Source organism: Nycticebus coucang, chromosome 3 (genome assembly GCF_027406575.1).
Source record: "Nycticebus coucang isolate mNycCou1 chromosome 3, mNycCou1.pri, whole genome shotgun sequence".
NCBI classification, from domain to species: domain Eukaryota; kingdom Metazoa; phylum Chordata; class Mammalia; order Primates; family Lorisidae; genus Nycticebus; species Nycticebus coucang.
The window spans coordinates 109,621,877-109,647,972 of NC_069782.1; the positions used below are offsets into that span (position 1 = coordinate 109,621,877).

At 37.6% G+C, this 26,096-nt stretch overlaps 2 protein-coding genes across 4 annotated transcripts in view; one reads left to right on the plus strand and one right to left on the minus strand.

Annotated features, from left to right (window-relative positions):
* Positions 1–917: 917 nt before the first annotated feature.
* On the minus strand, positions 918–18,388 carry CISD1 (CDGSH iron sulfur domain 1). Of its 2 annotated transcripts, XM_053584514.1 has the most exons (4): positions 18,149–18,334; positions 11,263–11,420; positions 10,240–10,445; positions 918–1,342 (listed from the first exon to the last, which is right to left on the minus strand). In XM_053584514.1, the coding sequence occupies exons 2-4, from the start codon at positions 11,267–11,269 to the stop codon at positions 1,253–1,255; spliced, it is 303 nt and encodes a 100-aa protein (XP_053440489.1). In that variant the 5' UTR covers positions 11,270–11,420; positions 18,149–18,334; the 3' UTR covers positions 918–1,252. The 2 variants fall into 2 exon arrangements, with proteins under 2 accessions (XP_053440489.1, XP_053440488.1); XM_053584513.1 differs by lacking the exon at positions 11,263–11,420 and having other exon boundaries at positions 18,149–18,388.
* A 1,080-nt stretch (positions 18,389–19,468) lies between these two features.
* The window catches only part of IPMK (inositol polyphosphate multikinase), a 55,510-nt gene continuing 48,882 nt past the window's right edge, over positions 19,469–26,096 (plus strand). For both annotated transcript variants that reach the window (XM_053585720.1, XM_053585721.1), the window contains exon 1: positions 19,469–19,971. In XM_053585720.1, the coding sequence (XP_053441695.1) occupies positions 19,782–19,971 (190 nt within the window). In that variant the 5' untranslated portion in view covers positions 19,469–19,781. The remainder of the gene's footprint in view (positions 19,972–26,096) is intronic.

A 26,096-nucleotide genomic window follows, 5' to 3' on the forward strand; every position in this document is an offset into this window, starting at 1 on the left:
TAATTATCTTCAGTTTTCATGGTTTTTTTTCCCCCGAATTAGTAATGAATGCAAATGCTTCTGGTCTGAGTCTTTGAAGGCTATTACATAAACAAATACTTGTCTTCAAATCTTTGCTTTTAAGAAAGCCATGTGCTTGATTAGCTAGAGGGAGGAAAAAGGAATCTTCCCACGCCTTTGATCTAACCTTGTGATTACTATTTCTGTCACGGACATGTGGTTTTGTGATCAAAAGACTTGATATTATGTGCTCCAGTTCCTTCAAAGTCTTTTGTTTAAGGGCTTGGCACTCCCTGGGCTAGAATTCTGGAACATTACATTTTAGGATATTCTAACAACTACTCAAATCTATTATCATGTTGATCTAAATTTCCACACTGGTTCCTTTAATGCAGTGGTTCTCAACCTTCCTAATATCACAACCTTTAACACAGTTCCTCATGTTGTGGTGACCCCCAACCATAAAATTATTTTCGTTGCTACTTCCTAACTGTAATTTTGCTGCTGTTATGAATCGTAATGTAAATATCTGATATGCAGGATGTATTTTCATTGTTACAAAGGGGTTGCGACCCACAGGTTGAGAACCACTGCTTTAATGGATCAATTAAATATACATAAAGATGAATACAAAGATGTTACCACCCTTTTACTGTTAACCTGGCTTATAGTTACTTCTAATTAAGCAGAGTAACATTCATAGTTCATTTGATTGAAAACTGTGAAAACAGAGAAACCATATTTTCTCAGTGTTGTTACAAATGTCAAGAAGAAAATCAAGGTCATAACAGGTTTTTTTCTAGATTGTATTAAGAAATTAATGTGGCTTAATCATATCCCATTTATACTTTCTAGTTAATGAATATGAAAAAGTGATAATTTTTCTTTGGAACTTACAAGTAGAATATGCAAATACATGATTTTGAGAATAATTTAATACGGTAACTTCAAGATACAACTATAATGTTACTGTTTAAAGAAACGGATCCTTACAAGACCAAAATAACCCACAGGCCATGAAGTTGATTTTCACTTTTTCCTTTTTTTTTTTTTTTTTTTAAAACAAATTTGCACCACAATGTTTCAACAAATAAGGCAAATGCCATGAATATGAAAGCTGCAATTTGCAACTGTTTGCAATATACCACATCTAGAACCCAGGGGAGGTGAATCAGACAGAAATGGTAGTCTTTCTAATTAAACAATCAGGTAACATCATGACAAGTTGGTTTGCAGCATCAAAACTGTCCATTTAAGTTTCTTTTTTCTTGATGATCAGAGGTCCCACGTTGTCTCCAGTCTCTTCATTGTGTTTTGTGTGAGCCCCATCACAGAATGGGAACTAGGAAAAGAAAGGGAGAATGTGAAATACCTAATCCCCAAATGAGTACTATGCTTTGCAAAGTGGAATGAGATGCTGAAGTCACAGAACAAAGATTTTTCTTGGCTACCTTAGACAGGCTTTCTTAAGAGCTTATGTTAAGTACATAGCTCTTATGTTAAGTACAAAGAGGAAGAAAAAAATCAACTCCTGGGTAATACACAGATCAGTAACCGAATTTCATTGTGATATGAAATGACGAAAACTTTCTCCATGCTTATATACTAAGATATTCATTCCTTGTAAACTATGGCCATTGCCAATTTATTTGTGAGAGTTTTAAAGTTCATTCATTTAAAATCAATTTTTATATTATTCCTGTGTTGATTTCTTTTTCTATTTTTTTTGTGGTTTTTGTTTTTTTTTTCATTTTTTTAAATTTCGAATTAATATGAGGGTACAAATTTTTAGGTTACATTGTTCTCACTTCCAAGGTAAAGTTCAAGTTATAAGAGCCCCTCACTCAGGGGGTGTGCTGAACAGCCTCAAAATGTGCACATTTGCTAAGATCCCGCCAACTGCTCTCCCTCCCCCTGCTAATCATCCTCTCCCCTACTCCCCTCCTTACCCTGCCCCCTTGCTAGACTGTATTTGTGTTTTATTGTTTGTATGAGCATGTAATTGTTTATATATTGGTTTCCAAACCTTTTCATTTTGGTTATTTTTTCATATCTTTCTCCACGTTCATATGTCAATGTCAAGCATGCCAATATTTCCCTTTTTAATATCTGTCATGGAGATGTCTGTTTTTGACAGATGAGATTAAAATTTTCATTCCTTTTCATGATTTCACATTTTAGATAAAACTGACATTTTGGTGTCCAGTGGGAAGAAAAGAGATAAAACCAAATTCTTTTTTTTTTTTTTTTTGAGACTGAGTTTCACTATGTTGCCCTCGGTGGACTGCTGTGGCGTCACATTCCATGGTAACCTCAAACTCTTGGGCTTAAGTGATTATCTTGCCTCAGCCTCCCAAGTAGCTGGGACTACAGGCACCTGCCACAGTGCCTGGCTATTTGTTGTTATAGTTATCACTGTCGTTTAGCAGACCCAGGCCTGGATCGAACCCGCCAGCCCTGGTGTATGTGGCCGGCACTCTAGCGCTGAGCTACAGGCGCCAAGGCAATAAAACCAAATTTGTAAGTTCCCTATTGTGCCCCAAAGAGCTGAACCCTGCCAAATAGTCTGATTTGGTTTTGTTCTGTGTTTAAAACACAGGATCTCTCTCTACCATCCAGCTAACTTTTAAATTTTTGTGGAGACAAGATCTTACTATGTTAGCCAAGCTGGTTTCATGGTCCTGGCCTCACACGATCCTCTTGCTTCTGCCTCCCAAGAGTGCTGGGATTGCAGGTATGAGCCACCATGAACAGCAGCTCTCAAGTCACAACACACATCATTTTAAAGGGTTCTGCTGTAAAAAACAATATTTTAACCAGAATTTCTCAAGTTGATTTGACTGTGGTCACGTTTTTTTTTTGGTTTGGAGAAAAAGTCTTTATTTCATCTTCATATTTGAAAAGTACTATTGTTGGGTATTGAATTCTGGGTGGGAAGCTTTTTGTTCTTTTTTAGTTTTAAGTAAATTTATTTCAAGTTAATGTGAGGGTACAAGCAACCAAGTTAAAGTATTTCATTTTGTTAGGTAGAATTCATCTTGTGGTTATGTCCCATACACAAAAAAGTGTGCCAACCCCGGACTATGAACACTTTTAACTTTGATATCCATTATCATAATTTTCTGTACAGCATACTATGCTGTTCTAAGATCTTGTTGCTTCAGTGTAGAGGTTGTTCCTTCCTATATTATCATACCTTTATTTATAATTTTATGTAAACAAATTATACATATAAAAAGCACCTATTTATAAGTTCTATGTTATCATATTAATCATTCTCCTACACTGGGATAATTGTGTTTAAAATAGGTTTCAGTATTTGGTACAGCTAGTTTTTCTAAATTAATCTTTAACTTTATTATCACTTTATTCTTCCTGATAAGCTTGAGTTTTTTTGTCATGTCTTATTTCCCTTATTTTTCATTATCAGATCTTATGCATATTCTCTTAAGATTATTTCTGTTCTATTTTTTATGGTTACCATACTTAGGTATTTTCATATCTGAATACTCTTGCTATATAAATATCATTGATTTTTGGAAGTAATCCTTCCCTATTGTTAAATGATTTAAAAAAGAGGAATTCAATGTTTCAGATGATTCCTTGGGCTGTTACATTTTAGAAGGTACAATTTTTGATACATTTTTAATTTCTTGCCTCATATTTATAGCTTTTATTTTTATTTCATGTTAAAGGACAAGAGCTAGCTAGCATCTTTTTAATAACTATGATGTTCTGAATGTACTTGCTCTTTAGAATCTAGAGTTTCACTGTCTAGTATAAGGTATACTGTTGCATTTGAGGAGCCCATTGAAAGGGTAAAGTAACAGGAATCTTGGCCTTAAGAGTAATAATTCCCTTATTACTTACAGTGAAACCAGTATAATTTTAGTTATGTAAAATTTGACAATGATGGTAACATAAAGTTAAAACTTTGATATCCGCAAGTCTCTTGCCTAAGATTAAAATAATATTTTGTTGATGTTAAATAAATCCAATTATAATTTGACTATTTATAGATAAGTATGAGGCACTAAATTAGTTAAAATTTATAGAAAAACTCTTACATGTCCACATACAAATTCTATTCTAGGGTAGATGGCAGTATAAAGGTAAATGTAATGCTTATATTATTTCTATTTTAGGTCAGTAAGATGTACATATTGTATTCATATTAAAAACAGGCATTGCAGCAAAAACATGAACCCAAGTTTTCAGTTTTCTCTTGACTTGAATGAGAAAAAAGGCTATAAAAAAATCAAAGTAAAAATGTATCCTACAGCAAAGTACAGCATTTCAAAGTGACATATGTTTAATAAACAAACACAGATGATTTTACAGTGGGAATAGAAGTTTATACAGCAAAAGACTCCATTTTTATAAATAGCACACACAAAACACTTCGTTGCACAGTTTTATCCATACAGGTTATAAAATGTACTTCTGGGGAAAAAATAAAATATTTGTAAATAAAAAGCCTCAAAAAACTTGCTGAAATGGCATATTTAACTTTTATTTCTTTTTAAATCTCATGTTGAAAATATTAGAAAAATCAACATTTTCTTAAATTATTTTCCTCCACATATACATAGTATCAAGAACAAGAGGAAAATCTATAGAAAAATATACAAAGAAAATATTATATTAAGAGTCATACATCTAAAATGAGAATATATTTTTTTCTAGTACTCTGGTTCTGACTAAAAGCTGAAATCAGCTGTTTCTTCATGTTCTTAAAAGCAAACGAAAAACATTCTTTTAAAATAGTAGATTGTATTGTTAAGAAACTTTCATACATTTACATAAAGCTTTCATGCCTTCAACATATAAACTAGGTATTTGAAATAATTTTGTTCAGACATGTCTTTAATGGTACTTTTTATATCATTAACCTCCAGAAATTATTTCTTAAATCAGAATTATCTCCCTACCTTTGTGATTATATTCATTAGTGATTTCTCAGTTTAAGTTAATGAAAAGGCTAAAAACTTTTTCAACCAAGGGCTAAATGGGTAATTTCAAGAGAGGATTACCAATTTCTTTAGAATACCTTGTACATATTAATGAAATATATTTATTGAGATTAATCCAGAGTAATCAACAGTAATTACTTGGCATTAAAATTCAAATGGTAAATTACCTAACAGTATTGGTTTTTTAGTAATTGCTTTGCTTTGTCATTTATTTATGTATTTATGTATTTTAGGTTAGTCAAGTGAAGCAGTGTGAGTGGAGAAGGAATAAGACTTGCATTATTTAAACACCATTTAAATGATAATGTAATCAAAACGCAAGAACTCTATTAACCCTCTTTCACTTAAAATTCTAAAATTCGTTAGAACTGTCAAGCAAAAAGTAAAATTACCAAAAGAAAGGGCATATTTAATTCAATTCATGTAGTAGCAATAGTTAATTTGTTCTAAGATGTCAGTGTTTGTTTCTTAACAAATCCTGGAGGGAGGTCCTAGAACCAATCAATGAATTTAGGGCAAAACTGTACTATCAAAGTAGGCCAATTTCTGAAATAGCAGAGGATACACCAATCCTCGAAGGAGGAAAAGAGAAATGGGATGTGTTTTAAAAAAGTAATTTCTGTGTATCACTAAGAAATCTGATTCATCAGGTTTGGGAAACCTGTTCAAAATATTAAAGACAAACAACAGGTTACTGGTGATTACAACCATTGAACATATAATTAATACCTTTGATGGCTATATTAAGTTTAAGTCTTCTGTGAATCGGCATGTAAGTGTGTGACTTGGCAACTGCAGGATAATATGAGGCACCTCAGGAATGTGGAAAGTTTCCCACAGTGTCTAAAGAATAACAACATTCATTAACTTGAATAATATTCAAGGTGAACTCTAAATTGATTCATGCAGGAATGAGTGTCCAAAATTCAATGACAACTCAGAAATGGCAAATTCTATATGCAAAGATTGCTAAATGGCATAAAGGATAGGAACAAAAAAAGACATTGAGAAAATTAAAATTAAAATGACTGGTCTGGCTTTTCTTCTGTTAAACTCTGAGACTCAGAGGAAACAGCAGTCCCTAGTTTAACCACCTGGAAACTCTAAATTGTAAAAAGAATGAATAATCCAGGAATGTTTTGAATTATCAAGTCAAATAAATATTTAAACCACTAGCCTGTGTCCATTTGTGATTCTTCCTGAAATACTTGAAATTTTGGTTCATGAAAGTCCTTATTTACTTTATGAAACTCTACCCTCTGGGAAAACTTGATCAAAGCAAACACCTTTTACTAGGCCTCAAAGCTAAGCTGTAGTGTTCACTCAAGCAATTTCCTTATTTCTTTTCTTTCCATCCACTGTTAACATTTACAAATAATCTGAAGGATATTCAGACTTATGACATTTCTTTATTAGTTAATTCACACTTCAACCCACTTGGACACCACTTGTATTCTATTTACTCCGTTGAAATGGCATCAAAAGGACAATTGCTTAATCCAACAGTCTTACTACAATAGTCTATTTACCTGGTTGTCTTTGCACAGGTCAATGTACCCAAACTTTGAAAACTGTTCCTCTTTCCATTTTGAAGCCATAATATTTTTAGTTTTATTCTAATCTTTCAGAACTGTTCCATCTTCTTAAATGGCTTTTGCCAAATTCAGAAAATTCCCCAAGATTTCATACTTAGCCCTTGATAAGATCTTATCTGTATCAAGGATCAGTTGCATTCCTACACTTCAGTCATCAATTTTGTTGATCTTTATCTCCAACCCTGATGTCTCAGCTTTACTCCCACATTTCAGCTCATCAGCTGTACATTCTGTTCCACTGTCATCTCAAATTCACTCTTTGAAAACTGAACTCCCGATCTCTATCCTGGAAAATTAGCTTTCACCTTGAATTCCTTATTTCTGTTAATAGCACTGTCCTCTTCTAATCCTAGATGCTTAGATCCTTTTCTCTTTCAGTTTTTCACACAAAAGTCACTGCATTTGGCTGATCCTTCCCTCAAAATCAGTCTCATTTCTATAGCTAGCACCCTGGTATAAGTATCACAACTCTTTGTTTCAACCCTGGAGAAACAAACTCCTCAAGATCCTCTTTAATCTAGACTTATTACTAGGGGAGGGAAATTTAACTTTTCTCATGCATCTGTATGTAGTAGACAGTGAATAAACTATTTAATATCACTGAATAAAGAACTATTACAACTCCATCTTAGAAATTCCACAATTTCTAGATGCATTTTGTTCTATGTTTCAATGATTAACAAGCTAATGGAGCCTATTACAGGCATACTTTCAAAAAACAAACCTGACCAGTCTAAGGAACATGATTGACAGTTTATTTTTTAGCAACACTGCGAGCAGTCACTAACAATCTCACATTCCAAGTGAACAGTGCTTTTTAAAGGTATAATTCGTTATAATGGGCCTATTAATTTTTTGTTTTTAATTTTTTTTTTTTTTGTAGAGACAGAGTCTCACTGTACTGTCCTCGGGTAGAGTGCCATGAATTCACACAGCTTACAGTAACCTCGAACTCTTGGGCTTATGCGACTCTCTAGCCTCAGCCTCCCAAGCAGCTGGAACTAAAGGCGCCCGCCACAACACCCGGCTATTTTTGTTTGTTGTTGCAGTTTGGCCAGGGCTGGGTTTGAACCCGCCACCCTAGGCATATGGGGCCAGCGCCCTACTCACTGAGCCACAGGCACCACCCGGACCTATTAATTTTTGGTTCATACTGCATATAATCATCAAAGCATTTCTGGACACAATGGCATAATCTAAGAACTCTAACACTGCCCTGTACAACATCAATCAAAGCTGGAAAAAGGAGTTAGTGAAATATGTTTTCTAGTGCAGACTGAATATCTCTTATAGGAAATGCCTGGGACCAGAAGTACTTTGGCTCTTTTCGGATTTTGAAATATTTGCACATAGGTAATGAGATATGGGAATGAGACCTAAGTCTAAATACAAAATTCCTATTTCATATATACTTTACACATACAGCCTGAAGGTGTATGAAACAAAGTATATGTGTACTGAGCCATGGGAAAACAAAGGCGCTGCCCACTTCAGCCATCCATGTGGACAATCTGTGGTTGTTTGGCATTCCTGAATCTGAATTTATATGACACTGATAAGCAATCATTTTCTTAAACTTATTCACACATGAGTACTTAACAGTAAAAAAAAAATGACATATCATTAACACAGTGAAAAAATAATTTGTTCAGGGTAACGAAGCAACACAGTAGCTTAGTTGTTAAACAAAAGCAGCTGAAGGGGATGGAAGAACTCTTTTCTCTCTTTCGGATGCTGATTAACTGTGCGTTATGCACCTGTGTTTTGACTTTGACTCATGCCTTGTCATATTAGGTTAGGTATGAAATTTTCCACTTGTGACATGGCAGGTCAGTGCTTAAAAAGTTTTGGATTTTGGGCTATGGTGGCACATGCTTGTAATCCTATCACTTTGGGAGGCCAACGCGGCGGCACTGCTTGGGACCAGAAGTTTGACACCAGCCTGGGAACCACAGTGAGACTCTGTCTTTATAAAAAAATTTTTAAAAACTAGCCAGAAGCAGTAGTGCACATCACAGTCACTTGGGAGCCTTGGGCAGGAGGATCCCTTGAGCCCAGGAGTTTGAGGCTGCAGTGAGCTATGATCACGCCATTGCACTGCAGCCTGGGCAGCACAGCAAGACTCTGCCTCTAAAATATATTTAAAAAAAAGAAAGAAAAGAACAAAGTTTCAGATTGTGAAGCACTTCAAATTTTACATTTTTGGATTTAGAAATGTTTAACCTGAAGGCAGTATTTTGGCTTCGTCGGTATTTGTTACACTCTTAAGTGTTTTTGCGTGTGTGTGAGAATTAGCATTTTATCTGAATTTTGCGTGTGTGAGAATTAGCATTTTATCTGAATGCTAATAATGACAGTATATACAGAGGGTGCCAAAAAAATACTCATTTTAAGAGATGTTATCTATGTATTATTTTTCAAAATTGAACTGAATTATGGTAACAATGTATAGTAAGATGTTCACTCAAAAGATGACGTTCATCGAATGAACACTAGCATCATCACGCATTAGGCAGGACAAAGAAAATGGCAGAAGCAGTTGTCATCTGAGGAGTACAAGACCATTTTGAAGTAGTATTTGAAATTCAAGAACAGTAGGAAAATACAATAACAATGGATGCATGAGTATGCAAGAGGATTTTCTACAGGCCTAGCAATTGACTGCAGATGTGGTAAGTTGGAGATGCATGATACCGTGTGTGACATGCAAAAGCGAAGATTGGGAGGCCTCGAAATGTTGCTCAATCAGTATTTCTCCATAATCAGAAGTGTCTGGATATTGATGGCAACAACTTTGAGCGCCTCTTGTAATTGCAGCAGTCAAATGTGACTTGTAGTGATCTTTTGTTTTCTATATATATTGAGGATTACAATTTTAATATAGTTTTTCCCTTTTGTACAATGTGTGTATAATTTTTTGCACCATATTTCTCACAATACACCCGAAATCCTGAAGTTATTCATTGTATTCATTGTACGAAATCCTGAAGTTATTCATCTCTTTTGAGATAAACTTGGGAGAGGATTTTACCATCTTTGGGTCTCTGGCTGTCATCATGTCTAAAACCTGAAGGTATCATAGATGACACTTCCAAGAAGAACTTGATAACAAGAAAATACAATTTTTAAGAATCCTATGTTGAAAAAAAAAATCCTGTTGTTAGATATTTAACTACAGAAGTTGTAGCTGAAAGGCAGTAAGCTGCCTGGTACTGACTTACCAGATAAAAGGTTTAAGGGTAATTAAAAAAATTTTTTCTTCTGAAATTTCTAAAACTTATCCTACTATTCAGAGCTTGAACGCTCAAAAAAAGAATTTACTTCTTTTGTGTCTCTTTGCACTTAGGTTGCACATTCCATTTTTGGGAATAGTGGAAGCTAAGATCCACCTGCAGAGGAAATCCTAAGAATAAATTAAAGGGAATTTTCTCTTTTCTTTGGCAATCAATATGGTTAAACTTGCACATACTCAATGAGGACACATTGTAATTTTACTATAATGTCATTAACATATTAGTAAATATATAACTTAACGGTGTAAGGAAAACAAAGAAGAACATAATCCATTAAAAATAAAGAAAATAAAAAAATATCTGGTGATATAAGTTTGATGGAATGATTTAAAAAGAACTGCTAAAAATGGAACTGTATTGAGGAATTGTTTACCTCACCTTTTTAGATCTCCAACAACGGCAGTATACTGCTTTATCTCCCAAATCCTCCATGTCAAAAGCATGTACTATCTTGGGGTTGTCTTTCTGGATATGAAGGTTGACCATTGCCTTATTGCGATGATCTTTGATATAAAATCTTTTGTAAGCTAGATAACCAATTGCAGCTGTTCCAGCAGCAATGGTGACTGCTGCAATCCATTCGACTAGAGCAGGGAAGGAAAACAAGAATAAGAATCAAAACCATAATATACACAAATACTCTTAAGAAATCTAGTTTCAATTATTGAGCATCAACAGTCCAGGTTTTTAATGTTAATAAAATGACCAGAACACATTAGTATAACAGTTCTCTGTTAAGACTGTCCCCAGCCTTACTGAGCAATTGTGTATTTTCTGTTTAGTGATGACAGCTAAAGTAAGACCTAAGAGGGAAACCTTGTTTTAATTATATTATGGCTAGAGAAAAAAACCAAAACTCAATGTATCTTTTAAAAGTTGTTTATAAATGGCTTTTAATATGTAAGCCTGCAAGTATATATTGCTTAAAAAACCATACACATACCTGAAACCTGAAAATTTAGATTACAGACAAGACAAAAAGAAAACTGGAAGGCGATTATGTTAACAAAATAACTTATCATAGTCCTTTAAAAATAGTTCAAATAGAAATTTTTAAATGAATTTACCAAAACTCAGCTACTGCATAAAACTACAAAAGGAAAAAAATAAGAAAGGACAAATAAAACAAAGCCACCCTTAATGTTAACCATTCAAGGGAATATACCTAGCAGAATTCTATGTCTCAAAGTTATCTAGAGGTCTCTTTTTTAAAATCTCAAATTGCTTTCTCATTAAAATAAAAATTAGAATGTATTAATTGCATATTTTGTAAACATGGTTAATATAACAGCTATATTCTCATTTAATAACTTCTAAATTCATCTGAATTCCCCACACACTTCATTTTAAATCTAATGATATTATTCTACTTTCTAATAATAAAAAAAATGTTTCACTAACAAGCCATCTATTCTTTGGTGTTGCTTTTAGGAGTCCTCAGAAACCCAAGGCTTTAACAACTACCCCAGCTCCAGGCAATGATGGAGAGAAGGAAGTTCTGCATAATCTGGTTAGCCTCAGCCTCAGAGGAGAGTTGTCTATTCCCAGCATGGAGTGGGCTGTAGGGAGAAGTTAAACAGGGGTCAGGATAAACACACTGGACTGCTTCCCAGCACTTCCTGAGTCAGATCTTCACAGTGTTTGAAATAAGTTCCCAAACTATCAAATAAAGCCCTAGAGAGATAAGTACCAAAACACATTCCAAGGCCAAATAAAAACACATAATGAATAATTTATTCTATGGTTTCTTTTGCACTAGTGAGTCAAATTTCTTATTTTCACTAATGTGATCAATCACCATACCTAATAGTCTTACATAAAATTGGAGCTCCTTTTCACAAAATTCTAATGGAAAGGAACAATCATTCTCATACTTAATTTCTTGTATCTTAGTCCCCTCTTCTAGTTTAATACTCTAGAAAAAATTTTTCTTTCGGGCCGTGGTATTTTATTAGGTCAAGAGATGTGTGAGTTATATATGATTCACAAGGTCAGGGACTCAAAACTACTGAAGTTAAATACAACTCACATGGCAGCTAATGTGGTCAGAGTTCAGATTTTTGTCAAACGTTTCTAATTAACGTGGATTCTATTTTCGACCACAGTAGTTATTTTTTCTACAAAGTAATCTGGATTGTTTTCCTTCTCACAGCATTTTCATTCCTCCTTGCTAAAATCCCCTAAAATAAACATTACCGTTTTGTCCTTTCCAAGTGTTGCATGACTGGGAAAAAAAGTTAATAAGTTACTTGACAGCTTCAAACTTTTGACCTCAATAAAGGATGTTTTTTAAGTAGGTACACATTTTGTGTAGATTTGTTTTGAATTTTAGTTCTTCTTCATGGTATTATCCTGTGGTGCTCCAAACGGGGACAACCTTGCTGTGATTGCTAGCTAGATGTACAATCTTCCTTCCTGAGGCATTAATTACCATGGACCTTTCTTGAGAAAATATCTCCAAGGTCAAGAACTATAGCAACCCTCTTCTTAGATAATGGAAAGCCACTCTGAATATGTACCTATCACAAATGGGGTAAAAACATTGCTTTGCATAGTATATGCTCAATCTTCAATGTTTGTTGAATGTTGTCCTTAGTACAAACTTAAAAGGGGATAATATCCCCAAAGACTAAAATATCCCTGAATTTTGTTGATTTTAGTTATACTTTTCTTTTTAGGTGAATTATGAAGTACTCTCTAACAGATATATTTGAATGGTGCCTATCTATTGCAAAAAGTCCTGAGATCTAAAGAACCACCATAATTTGCTAGTATTGTTTCATGATATAAAAAGAGAATCCTATAGGAATTTGTGTGAAACTCATAAATGGTCAAAAAAATTCTCTCCTAGTCATTAAAACATTCTTCAATAGAAGAATGTCATATGGTGACATTAAAAACAAACAAACAAACAAAAAAAACCTTTACCTTCCTTGGACTTTTTGACTGGTGGGGAAGGTAGGGGAGAATGACAGAATAACTGACATGGAAAAGAGGTTAACACCAAAGGCATCCCTGAAAGAAATGGGAACTGACTCTGGCTGTTACCCAAGAGCAGCTGCCCCATGGGGAATCAAAACATCCACTCTGTGACCCTACCCCATGGGAAGGGTCACTTACAACCCTACGCAAATGTCATAGCACCCTATGTGTGGTAGGAAAAAAGCTTTGTATTTGGTCCATGATCCTAAGAAATCCCATTTCTTCCCCCCTTCCCAAATTCTAATTCTCTAATTTCATTAGGGAAAAAATGCAAAAGTTCCCAGAAGCCTAAGAAAAATGTTGCTATTTTATCACTTCAAGACTGCGGGCTGAATCAGTCTTCTCTGGCAAAAAGCTATGAATGCCAGTGGCAACTCTAGGGGAAAAAGGGGAAGTAAACAGAGACAAAAATGATAACAGATTCAAAAGTCAACAATTAGGATACAGAAAGAACTGAAAACCTGAGGAAGGAAACAAGTACAACTGAAAAAACCCAAGTAACATTCAATCCTTGATAGAGTATATGCCTATTAAGTGCAGTCACAATCGCAGATGTAACAATGAACTTTACCAAGACCCAATTTTTAAAGATATTTCAGCTGACACCAGATACTGACTCAGAACTGGGATCCAAAAAAATCCTGATCATTATTTCTACCTCTTATAGTTTATCCTCACTTTCTTTTCCACAGTCATTTCTCAAAGTTAGTTATTCCTATAGTTAGGTCAGCCCCCACCCTACCAGACCTTAACAATGCTTTCTATCTATACGAATATCCTTAAAGACCAAAATAAAGAGAAAGGTAACATTTCTAAATAATCTCTGCTCCCCCCTTTTTATTCTTCCCTTGGCCTAATACCGTATAATCTTTGGTTTTCTCTCTTAAATTATTCAGAGATAGAGAAAACATGAACTTGTTCCCAAAGCACACACCCTTATTTAAAACCTAATTCTTGGCCTTTCTTTACCACATGGATTAGTTTGCTTTAATTTAGAAATCTCACTCTACTTCTTTTCCTTTAGCACCTTTGCTGCCCCCAAACTGCCCTCTCTTGCCTACTGTCAACTGCCAGAGAATCAGAAGGTTCCTTGTCTTCCGTCAGGAGAGGAGGGGGGAGGAGAACTGTGTTTACTCCCATTCCCTCCCTTTAGATCTCCCACAGACCAGTAGGCTGAGTCTGTTATGTTTTTTTCCTCAAGGACTGGCACCCAGGTAGTATCCAAGTATCCTTTCCTTGAATAAAAGGAAACAATGGATGAATAATTTGAATTTGTAATTTCACCTGTCAATCTTACCATCACACTGCTCTCATGCCAAATGACTTAATTTTTCCCTCATCTTAACCTATTGTACCAAAGCGAAGAATTTACTTCCTGAAATTAAAAATTTTATTACAGATATACATAGGAAAAGGTGATATAAACACAGAGCAAGAAGAGATTTAAAGATGCTGGAGTAAGGCTGCCACAAGGCAACAGATGTCAACAGCCACCAGAAGCTGGAAGAAACAAGAAATGGATTCTTGAGTTTCCCTTCATCCTTCCTCCCACCCTTACCCCTACCCCTGCTACTAGGAAAAAAAAAAAAAAGGATTCTCCCCTACAGCCTTCAGATGACACATGGGCCCGGCCAACACCTTGGTTTCAATCCAGTGATACTAATTTCAAGTTTCTGGCCACCAGTCATACGAGGAAATAAATTTGTTGTTTTATGCCAAACAAAACACAACTTTTATGATGGGACATTTCAAACATACTTAGGGAATGCTATAATGAACCTGGATTTATCCTCACCCAGCTCTAATAAGCATTTTATTTCATCTATAGCTCATATCCCACTCTCCCCATTTATTTATTGTTTAAAACCCATAATGGTAGGGCGGCTCCGGTGGCTCAAGGAGTAGGGTGCTGGCCCCAGGAGGTGGTGGGTTCAAACCCGCCCCGGCCAAAAACTGCAACAAACAAACAAACAAACAAAAAGACCCATAAGGGTTATCTCTTTTACCCACACAATCCTTCTCAGACAAAAATCCTTAAGGAGTTACTACCTTTTTTTTTTTTTTGACAGTCTCACTATGTTCGACCACAGTATACAGTGCTGTGCATCACAACTCATAGCACCTCAAACTCCTGGGCTTAAGCAATTCTCTTGCCTCAGCCTCCCAAGTAGCTGGGACTACAGGCACCTGCCACAACTCCTGGCTATTTTTTTGTTGCAGTTGTTTAGCTGGCCTGGGGCAGGTTTGAACTTGCCACCTTTGGTGTATGCGGCTGGCACCGAGCCAAGAGTTACTACTTTTAATGATTCAATGAATTTAGTGAACCAAAACTGTATTTTAACATATTGAGGTTAAGTGAATTGGATGATTATAAATTAGCTTCAATAAAATGCACAAAGGTATTTTATTTAAAAATTTTATTTTATACCTTTTTATTTAAAAAGTAAGAATAATTTATTTAAAAGTCAGAATAAGAATGTTTGAAATGTAATTTTGGTTACATGTATTGTAATGATCAGGGTTTGGGATGGATAACAAAACATAGTAGATAGACAAATCCCCATTTTGTAACTTGAAGGTAAAACAAAGTATGAAAAAATAAATGATTTGAAGGAAAGGCAAGCTAATCTTTTAAAATGGTTGGTTTAGTTTTTTTTTTAAAGATGGGGGTGAATTATGAGTAACCTTGGGCTGAAGAGAAGAAAACCCTTACGAGGGGATCTAGCAGGGTTGGTTGGGCAATCTGTCACCTTTTGATTTCAAGATTGTTCTTCTTTAAGTAAGCACCAAAGTAGGCAAGAAAAGCTTCATCTTTCTTTGCTGCACCCCTTTTGATAAAAGGATTTGTTCTGCAAAATTTGGATTCAGTCAAAAGGCCGCACCTAAGGACCTAAAAGCCATGGTTCATCTATAGCTCCATATCCACAAGCATTGTCCTCAATGCTCCAGGTTCCCCATCCCCTGAAGAGCAACAGGCATCAGTGAGGTAAGAGTTTAAGGAAACAGAAGAAAATGGCATCTGGAGGACAGAAGGAATGGCCTCAAATTTAATCTCTTCCTTTCAAACAGAGTGGACTGTGTTAAGGATGACAGCAGATTCAATAAGCTTTGTAGGCAGCAAGAAGCAGGATATGTTCATAAAGGTTTACTGGGTGAGAGGAAGAATCATAAGAGAAGCTAAAATAAACTGGTTACATCAACCATACTGATATCAAGAGCCATCTCACTGACCCAGTTCTTTAACACTATTTCAATTCCAATCATTCATTCTTAATGATGATTAAGAATGGAATCAGCCCACTGGAAGAGCTGGGCTGAGCCCCATTAAGTTTTATTTATAATTCATCCATTACTTTTCTTCTGACTATAAACAAGAATTCTGCATGCATATACGTACTCTTTTATTTTTTCTTAACATACACTTAAATAGTGCTTACCACTGTCACATACCATTCTAAGCCCTTTGGAATGATGATTCATTTAATTGAGAAGAGACATGATTGTCTTCCCCCAAATTAAAAAATCTAAATTGATATTCAACTCGTAAGAATGAATAGGTTCAATTTAAAAACTGAGAAAACCACATTTTTATGAGATCTGAACATTTATAGTTGGGTTCCTAAGACATTCTCTGTCCTTACCTCACCTGCCAGTAAATCTGAGGAGGTGCTGGTGGAAGAGATTTACAATGGCTTTTGGGCTCTATTTTCAGTTCTCACAACCTTTATGCTTTTTGGTGAAATAAAAAGTATTCACTTCTCATATCAAAGTTGAACACTTCCAGTTGAAGCTAATGCAATTAGCTATGCAATTTCCTATCCCTTAATGGCAAACTAATGAGAAAGTCACCTTAAAAAAAAAAATAAACTTGTCCTGATTGCAAAAAAGATCAGCTTGGTTTAAGTTTAAGGGGTTCACCTATGTCATATTCATGTTCACCTATGTCAATCGTATGCTAAGTAGAATTCAGCGCTCATATACACAACCAAAAAATTTTGACACGTATTTCAGCATCTTTGGCCCACTTCAAACATGTGCAAACAGTCTTCCTGTAAAATTAAAAAAATATCAGTGGCACAAGTCACATGGACACCTCATTTCACAGTTACCTAAATCCCAAGAAAATACAGTTTTTAAACAAACACACATAAATCATTATTTTAAATGCACCAAGGAGCCTCTACTTAAAGGAGTTTCAAAATGAGTGTTCTTATTAATAATTTTTGCAAATAATTACCTCTTTATCACTAGTTAACTCAGAAATGTCATGGATTATCACCCTCATTATGCCAGGTAAATTTTATCAACACAAGAGTAACTGTCCAATTTATGCAATCTACCTGTCAAAGTAGTAGGGACTTTTTTTACAGAACCTGGTACTAAAGATGCTCAATATTTACTTAAAAATCAATGGGGCTATTTTAACTTTTGGACAATTTCTTTACCTTTACTCAACTACAGTTACAGGTAACCAAACCTTGGGGAGTGGCATTTTATATCTGAGCAGAGAGATCAAAGTATATCGTGTGGCTGGTACACAGTATTATACTATATCAACAATTACAACATCACCAAGAATTGTTATAAAGGAAAACTCCACACTAAACGACTTCTCTTAATTTTTATTGAACGTTCTGCGAGGTGTTGTTTCCAAACACAAGGGAGGGATGCCTAAGAAAGCTGAAGGCTCAACAAGCTCGATTTTCAAACCTGTACCCTGGACTACAGCCACCAACCGCAAAATGCCAGGGGCATTAATGAAAACCTGGGAAAACTGAAGACCTTGGATTGGGTTTCTTCCCTTCAAAAAAATCTGCAAAACTAAGATGTGATTAGTCATGCATCACTACAGTACTGCAGGAAATCAATGTTGTGGCTCCACGCTGATTTAGACGTGAGAAGGGAGTACGTGTTTTCCACCTTCTCACCCTTTCCTTTCTTTCTTCCCTCCCCTCCAGCCTTGTGACTTGATACAGAAGCATTTTAGGGCAGAACAAGAGAAGCGAGCAGCGGGATCATTAGGTTTTAGGGTTTGGCTAGTTATGGGAAAATGTAGACGGGAGATGGGTAGATGCCTACACGGCCCCACGCCACTTAAGCCTGTGACACCATCAATCCATACCCTAACCTCGCTCCTTTTCCGTGTCCCGCCCAGATGTCGCAGCCAGGCTAAGCCTGTCCTTCTGCACCTCAAGGTTACAGGACCGAAGGGCGCGTAGTGCAGCGGTAACAACCCAGATGAGCGGCAGGCACTGCAACCGGTGCGCAGGCCGCCAGCCTCACCCGCCCCCACGCCCCACTTCACCTCGTACGCTGGAACTGGAAGACAAACTCATGGCGCCGTCGCTTGCAAGGCGTGTGCACCGGATACTGAGCACAAACCGGCTCGCGCAGACAGCGGGAGCCAAGGTGAGAAAGGCCTCCTAAGGGCACCGACACCAGCCTGTTACCACGCAGGCGCCGCGAAGGGTAGAAAGCACGTGTGCAAGAGATCGCCCCCCCAATTGATTCTGAGCATGCGTGGAGTTGTGTCCTGGGCCTTAAGGAAGTGGAGTCTGGATTTTGACAGCCCCGGGGCGGAGGGGGCGGAGGGGGCGGAGGGGGCGGGGGGGGGGGCTTTGAGAGGAAGCAACTGAGTTTGCGCAACCCAGAGGGGCGGGGCCCTGGGAACGGAGAATCTAGGCTAGATTTCTGTCTCTTCCCGGTATCTGTGTTTTTGGAGGCTGAGGCAGGTGCTAGTAGGACCCTTACCTTAATCAAATACCTAAGATTTTACACCAAATTTTCTTGCTCGTTCTTGTTTCATTTTACCTGCAAGGCCCGGTCCAGTTTTCATATAAAATGCCAGTGGCAGACATGCAGGCATCAGTGATTTAAGTCCTACACATGGACCTCTTGTTTCCGGCGTGCATCTATTCTTCTGCCGTTCACCTTGTTAGGCATCAACTCAGAACCTTAAAACCTGCGCTATCTAAAGGTCGAGTGGGGAGAGAAAGAAACCTAATTTCCTTTTAAAAAAAAAATTAGGTTTCTCAGCCTGAAATCACTGTGGATTCCAATGGTTTTAAATATACATACATACACTAGCGGGTTACAGACAGCAATTTGGGAAGGGGCGCCAGGATTAATTTGAAGGGTGTTTTGAAGGCGTGTCTTCTAACCAGCTGCCTATTTCTATTTCTGTTTTTGTGTGCGGGGTAGCAGCTGGCTGCAGTTAAGGGTGCACCGCTACTGCCTGCCAAGTCTCCTAATACCTGACTCCTCTTCACACTCTGAAGCCCCGAAGTCTTTGATCCCGCCGCGGTACACGCTCAAAAGCGCATTGAACGAATGAAGGCACAACAGCACCGGCGGTACTGTAATAGCAGCCGGGGTCGGGGCGAAGAGGCCAGCGAATGCGCCGCCCCATCCTTGTCGCGGTCCGTAGGCCCCAGCCAAACCGCTCGCCGGCCCCGCCGCGGGGGTCCCGTCGGGCGGCTTCTGGGCATGCTCAGTAGCGGCGGCGGCGGCCTCGGGTCGCGCAGTCGGAAGCTCACGCCGGCGGCGGCTGTGCAGGCGGCGCTGACGCGCGCGCGGCAGCTGAGGGGACTGGAGGACGGCGGGAGGGGGCGGGGACGCGGGAGGCGGGGCCGCCGTCGCCGACTGGGCCCGGGGGAGCGCGGGGTGCTGCTGCTGTCGCCGCTGAACTGCTAGGTTCCGTCTCCTGGGCAGCGCCGGGGGCGGCGGCCGGGAGCCGCGCTCCGCCGAGAGTTGGGCAGGGGAGCGCCCGCGCCTCCGCGGCGTCATGGGCCCCCTCCCCGGGCCTCAGCGGGCACCAGTCGCGGGAATCCCTGGGCCTCCTCTCTCCCGAGCTTGAACGACCCCCGGGTTCTCCGGCGTCCTCTCCTTTGCTGTATTTTTGTCTGCTCTCGCTGCCGCTACCGTTTCTACTCTCCGTTATGGCAACAGAGCCGCCATCCTCCCTCCGGCTGGAGGCGCCTGGCACCCCAGAAATGCGGACCACACCAGCGAACGAGGACACCCCCGAGGACACCACGCTGCCGGCGGGCAGCAAGCTCCGTTTCCTCAACGGCTGCGTGCCCCTCTCGCATCAGGTGGCCGGGCACATGTACGGGAAGGACAAAGTGGGTAAGTGAGGGTGGCACGGGGCTTTCCGCTCCCCTTCTGCCTCCGCAAGCCCCCTGGCCGGCAGAGGCAACCTGGCACTCCCGGCCGGCCTGGACCCCCGCTCCCCACCGCGGTCTCCAGGCCCTCCCCTGGCCCCTTCCGCTCCCCTGTAGCCTCGCGGCGTTTACAGAAGGGGCTCGGAAAGCGGGGTGATTGGAGGGTGTAAGGGGTCAGACTGGTAGCAAGGATGTTGGGGAGAGGCATGCCCGGTCTCTCTCGCTCCCAGGGACGGTGGTTGTTGATTGGAGACGGTGTTGTTAGTAAAAATAAGGAACTACATTTTTACTGGACAGGGAAGTAAATTATCTCCTGAGCACAAGATCTGTTTATTATAGGCAAGTAGCTATTGCAAAAGAAAAGGAATGAAATGCAGATGATGCTAATCTAGTAATTCTCTGCTGAGTGCAGCTGCATAGCTGGAGGGAAATTAAAAAAAAAACCAGCCTCCCCCTCCTTTTTTTAGTGGTGCGTGGTGGGGCCTGTTAGTTTATCTGGGATCTCTCCCTACCCCTGGAGGTTTTCTGATGTCTCCTCGGTTTCTCTGGGAGGCGTGGTTCCAGTAGTGCAGAAACTCGGATTACGAGTAGGAAATACACGTTGTACCAGAATGGTATATAGATAAAATATTCAGTTATTCTTGTTCATTTATCATGGCCTTTGTAATATATTTTGTGCATTCACAACTTTTAAAGCCTATCACAGTTTAGGAACCGTAATTCACTTAGCTTACTTACAGTGATTTTCTGGGCCATGATTATCTGAGGAGTCAGATGAATGAGCATTGCTGATCTTCGACCTGGAAGAACCACTAGAGATAATTCGGTTTGTGCTGGTAAAATGATTTGGGTTTAGGCTGGTGAGATGATACTTACATATTTAGATGGGGTAACTGTGGCTAAGCCTGGTGAAGTGACAAGCCTAAGGTCACACGGCTACTATGTTAGAATCACAAAACCAATAATTATATCTTGGAATACTATTTTTTCTACCTTGTTTTGTTCTTGTAGAAACAACTCAACTCAAAAGGATGAGTATAATTTGAATGTTGAAAATTAGGCATTATATGATCTTGGCTGTGTCTGTACCTTTTTCCTAAATAAATTGTGAATTCCTTGATTAAATGTATTTATTCGGATTGCCTTGTACAGAGATTGGGACTCAACATTAGGAAATGTTGAAAGAGTGAAAATTGGCAATTCTTTTTGAACAAAGGTACAGAATAATCAGTGTTCACAAGGTGCTTAGCATAGATATTTCCTCCTGTGTTTTTGTTGTCTGGTAATGAGAGTTTGAAAGTGCTTGTGGGGTTACTGTTAACAGAGTAATCCCTTTTGATTTATATTAATAAATTGTGATGGTAATGTTCCTAATAATATTCTAAATGGCTGAAAAAGTAATTGTGTTTCTACAGCTCCCTAGAGATTGATTTATATGCAAAGGAGAGTAAATAATCCCAACAAAGAAAATCTTAGTGATGATTGTCACAAAGGAATATAACCACTGCTTATTAAAGTATGTAATAGTGATTCTATTCAGAGAATTATCTCCACTTAATTGCACATGTCCCCTGAATGTGACTTAAAGCTACATTGTAGTGTCTGAAAGTTAATTTATCACCTAAATTGCCTAATTAAAGGAGTAGTTTAGGTTCCAAAAGTAGCCCTTAATTATTGTATTCAATTTAAAAATAAACTCTTTTTTTCTAGTTTTGTAAGGTCCTTTTGACTCTGGACTGTCTTTGTGACACCAAGTAAAATGTCTGGAACATATTGTCCTAGCAGCCTAAGACGTATTTGCTAAATTTAATTCTCAGGTATTTACACAATCCTGAATATATTACTGTTAGTAAAAGGACACCTTAGTAATGATAATCTTCCTTATTCATAAAATGAATAACAAGATGGTCAGTAATTCAAAGTTCAACCATTATTATGTCTCTTTACTATCATAAATCATGTATAGTTTAAAGTACATCATTTGGATTATACTTTGGTCTGTCAATTACAGGCATGATGTTGTCTCAGAAAAAAATAGTTCTCAGATATGTTTTGTTAAAGACATCGTGTAGGTATTTGCTTTTGTTTTGTTTTTAAATTTTTGTTACTATCATTAGGTAACAAGGATTTTTCAATTTAGGATTAATATGTTACCTATTTCCAGAAAGGATTTGTTGGCTTTGTTAACAGTTTAAAAACTAAAAATGTGGAACTGGAACAAAGGTGCTAGAACAGAAAAACCTGTCTTGGTATATAGCTAAGTAATGAGAATATTAGTAAAACTAATATTAGAGTTATACTTTATGTTCTTAACTGGAGTCATTTCATCAAAGTGTGTTTCACTCTTAGTTCTAAGGTTATAAAGTTTTGTTTTTTAAAATTGTAAAAGTAGTACTTCATCTTTTAAGAAAAATTTCAGTTTAATTAGTGCCTCCTCTCTCCCTACTCATTCCTCTGGTCCTGGTAACTATTTCCTGTCCATCACTTTAGGCTTTACTTTCTGGGCACATAAACACATTAACACAATTCTGATTTTTCATACAAATAATCTATCAACTACTGTCTAGCAGCTTTTCTTAGTCTATATTATATAGTATACCCACATTGTTGTACTCATGATATACTTCATTCTTTTTAAAAACTGGGTCATATTCTATAGTGTGGCTGTATCATAATTTATTTTTCAACTGGTAGATGTTTAGACTTTTCACCATTATTTTGCTATTAAAATAGTGTACATATTAAACATTTGTGTACATTATAACATAACTTGCACATTGTAACTGATTTCTGTAGGAAGCTTTCACAAAAGTGTAATAGCTATTTAAATTCCCAAAGTGCACCAAAATTAGCTTAAAATCCTTTTTTCTATTAAAAAGAAATAGACTAGAGTGCAGTGGTGTGATCATAGCTCATTGTAACCTCAAACTCCTGGGCTCAAGTGACCCCACCTTGGCCTTACACAGTGCTGGGATTACAGGAGTGAATGACTTTTGCTGTTTTAATATTTAATATGTAGTATGTACCATTAATTTCTTTCAAAAGTTCTTGAAGTTTTAAAGAAATGGTTGAAATCTGGTATTTTGTATTTTGAGCCAATTTAGGATATAGAAATGAAGTAGTCTATAGGGAAAATACTGATAGTTATTGGGGGAGAAGAGCCCAAACTATTCTGAATTATTAGTTTATTCTTATTAGATATCCTCTAAAACTAAATGACTTTAAATAACTTTAAATTTATGGAAAGTTGTAATAACTTTTTGTGTAATAACTTCACATCTTGCTAAATTTGTTTTATTATCTATCTCTGTGAATCTTATTTTTTCTTTTTTTTTTTTTTTTGGTAGAGACAGTCTCACTGTACTGCCCTTGGGTAGAGTGCCATGGCGTCACACAGCTCACAGCAACCTCTAACTCTTGGGCTTACGCGATTCTCTTGCCTCAGTCTCCCGAGCAGCTGGGACTACAGGCGCCCACCACAATGCCCGGCTATTTTTTTTTGTTGTTGCATTTTGGCCGGGGCTGGGTTTGAACCTGCCACCCTCGGCATATGGGGCCAGCGCCCTACTCACTGAGCCACAGGCGCCGCCCGAATCTTATTTTTTCACTATTTCCAAGTAGGTTTACAGGGGAGTAGTTCAACATGTATTTCCTAAGAACAAAAGTATTCTCTTGTGTAGCCACAGCACGTTTATCAAATATAAGGACTTTAACAGTAATGTAGTACTTTATAGTCTATATTCTGATTTTATCATCTGTTCCATTACTGTACCATCTTTTATCATTTTTGTTTTTCTCAGTACAAGATCCAGTCCACGATCATTCATTGCATTTCATTATGTCTCTTAGTCTCTCTTCATTTGTAATATATCCTCAGTATTTATTTCTCTGTGTTTTATGAATTGTCAACTTTGAAGACTACAGGCCAGTTACTTTGTGAATTATTTTTCAGTTTAAGTTTCAGATAAGTCCTTATGATAAGATTCAGGCCATGCATTCCTGGCTGAAACATTACATAGTGTGTCCTTTGTAAGACATCACACCTGAAGGCCTATAGTGTCTGTCTACCTCTTAGTGGTATTAATTTTGGTAATCTGGTCCAAGTATGGACCAGACTTCTTTAATATGTAGGTAATATTTTTCCTTATGTAATCATATAAGCTATTTGTGGGGAGACACTTTTAAGATCATGCAAAAATGGTGGCGCCTGTTGCTCAGAAGGTGGGGCGCTGGCCACATAACACTGAGGCCAGCGTTATGTGGCCAGCGCCCTGAGGCTGATGGTTTGAACCTGGCCCAGGCCTGCTAAACAATGGCAACTGCAACAAAAAACATAGCCAGGCATTGTGATGGGCGCCTGTAGTTCCAGCTACTTGGAAAGCTGAGGCAAGAGAATCACTCGAGCCCAAGACTTTGAGGTTGCTGTGAGCTGTGGTGCCAGGGCACTCTACCAAGGGCAACGTAGTGAGACTCCGTTTCAAAAAAAAAAAAAAAATCATGCAAATATGTGGATACTCATCAAATTTCACTCCTAGATTTGATTTCTATTGATTCTTACTTGAAGCAGTCTTTTTTAGAAGAGACTGAATCTGGCTCTGAACTTAGGTATGTAGTGGTGCAGTCACAGCTCACTGCAGCCTACATTACAACCTGAACTCAGAGCTAGATGGGTTCCAGTGGGCTCAGTCCTCCTGCTTCAGCCTCCCAAGTAACTGGAACTACTCCTGTGTGCCACCACACCTGGATAATTAAAAAAAAATTTTGTAAGGGGGGAAGTCTTGCTAAATTGCCAAGCCTGGTTTTGAACTCCTGGCCTCAAGTCATACTCCCAACTTGATCTCCCTAAGGGCTGGGATTAGAGTCTTGAGCCACTAATCCTGCCCTGAAGCAGTCTTTACTTTAATAGTTGCAAAATTCTAATTGGAAAAGTCAATAGTTCATATTCTGAGAAATAGCTCACCTTTTACTTCTGTGTATATTCTTATTTATGATCATTGTGCATCACGGATTCCCATTTTGTAACATGTCATAACCTATTATAGTACAAATAGTAAATATAGTACAATAGTTATAAAACATTTTTATGTGTTGGCTATCTCTTTGTAAAATTTTGTGATGAATATTTTTTAAAGGTACATTTAGCTATAATTTCCCATTTTCCCTACTTTAAGGGTGACTTTTGGCATACCCAGACAATTTTGCTTCTCAAATTGTCCCAAGTTTGGCTATTGGGAGCACTTTCTTTCATCCCAAATTGTTTTAGTCTTGTACTTTCCTTCCCTCACCCTAGAATAAGCCATTTTTCCAAAGAATGTTGGTTCCTTTTTAGTGGAAATGATATTTAGAAACCAAGATCTGGATGCTAGGTGTGGTCATTGCTACTGGGGTGTCATTTCTTCTAGGCCTCTTCAATAGACATAAATAAAAAGTATGTATAAATATTTTAGAGATTGTAATATCATGCTTCTGATTTTATTCCAATCCCAGGCTTCTCCCTTTCCTTACCTGTTTCTAAATTTGTATTTCCCTTTTTTCACAGTGAGAACATTGGCTCTCAATGATATAAATGATTTTTCTTGCTCAGTCCTATCATTTTCAGAATTTCTATACCCATACGACTGCAAAAAACCTAGAATAAAGAATTCAAGGTGAGATTTCCTTATACTGAGGGTGTATGGTTGGAAACTCTGTTCACAGTTGCATTAGTTTTTTTTATTTCTTTTTTCTTCTCTTCTTTACAGTAGTATTTTTTTATTTAAAATACAATTATTTTCATTTTATATTTAAATTCAGTTCCCTCCTCCATTTTCATTTAGTTATATATTTGAAAGTGTATAAAATTAACATGTTTTCTCCAAAACTTTAGAGAAAAAGTATGAGATGGATCATTTCATCCCATTCCTCAGCATCTCTTATAGGTAATCAGTTTCATTGTTTTCTGATTAATTCTTTCTGAGTATCTTGTTGCAAAAAGATCCATGTAAATTTTATTTCCCCTTCTTTATGCCATGAAAGGTAGTATACTATACTGTTTTGCATACTGCTTTAAAATTTTTTTAATTATTATGGATATATGATAGTTGTATATAT

What these genes read in the sequence shown, in the direction of transcription:
- CISD1 (XM_053584513.1), bottom strand. Translation starts at nt 18,179, where the DNA reads ATGAGTTTGTCTTCCAGTTCCAGCGTACGAG. An exon ending in TTCCAGTTCCAGCGTACGAG is followed by an intron (nt 10,446 to 18,148) that starts GTGAAGTGGGGC and finishes TCCCTGCTCTAG; the next exon opens with TCGAATGGATTGCAGCAGTC. An exon ending in GTTGTTGGAGATCTAAAAAG is followed by an intron (nt 1,343 to 10,239) that starts GTGAGGTAAACA and finishes TTCTTTTCCTAG; the next exon opens with TTCCCATTCTGTGATGGGGC.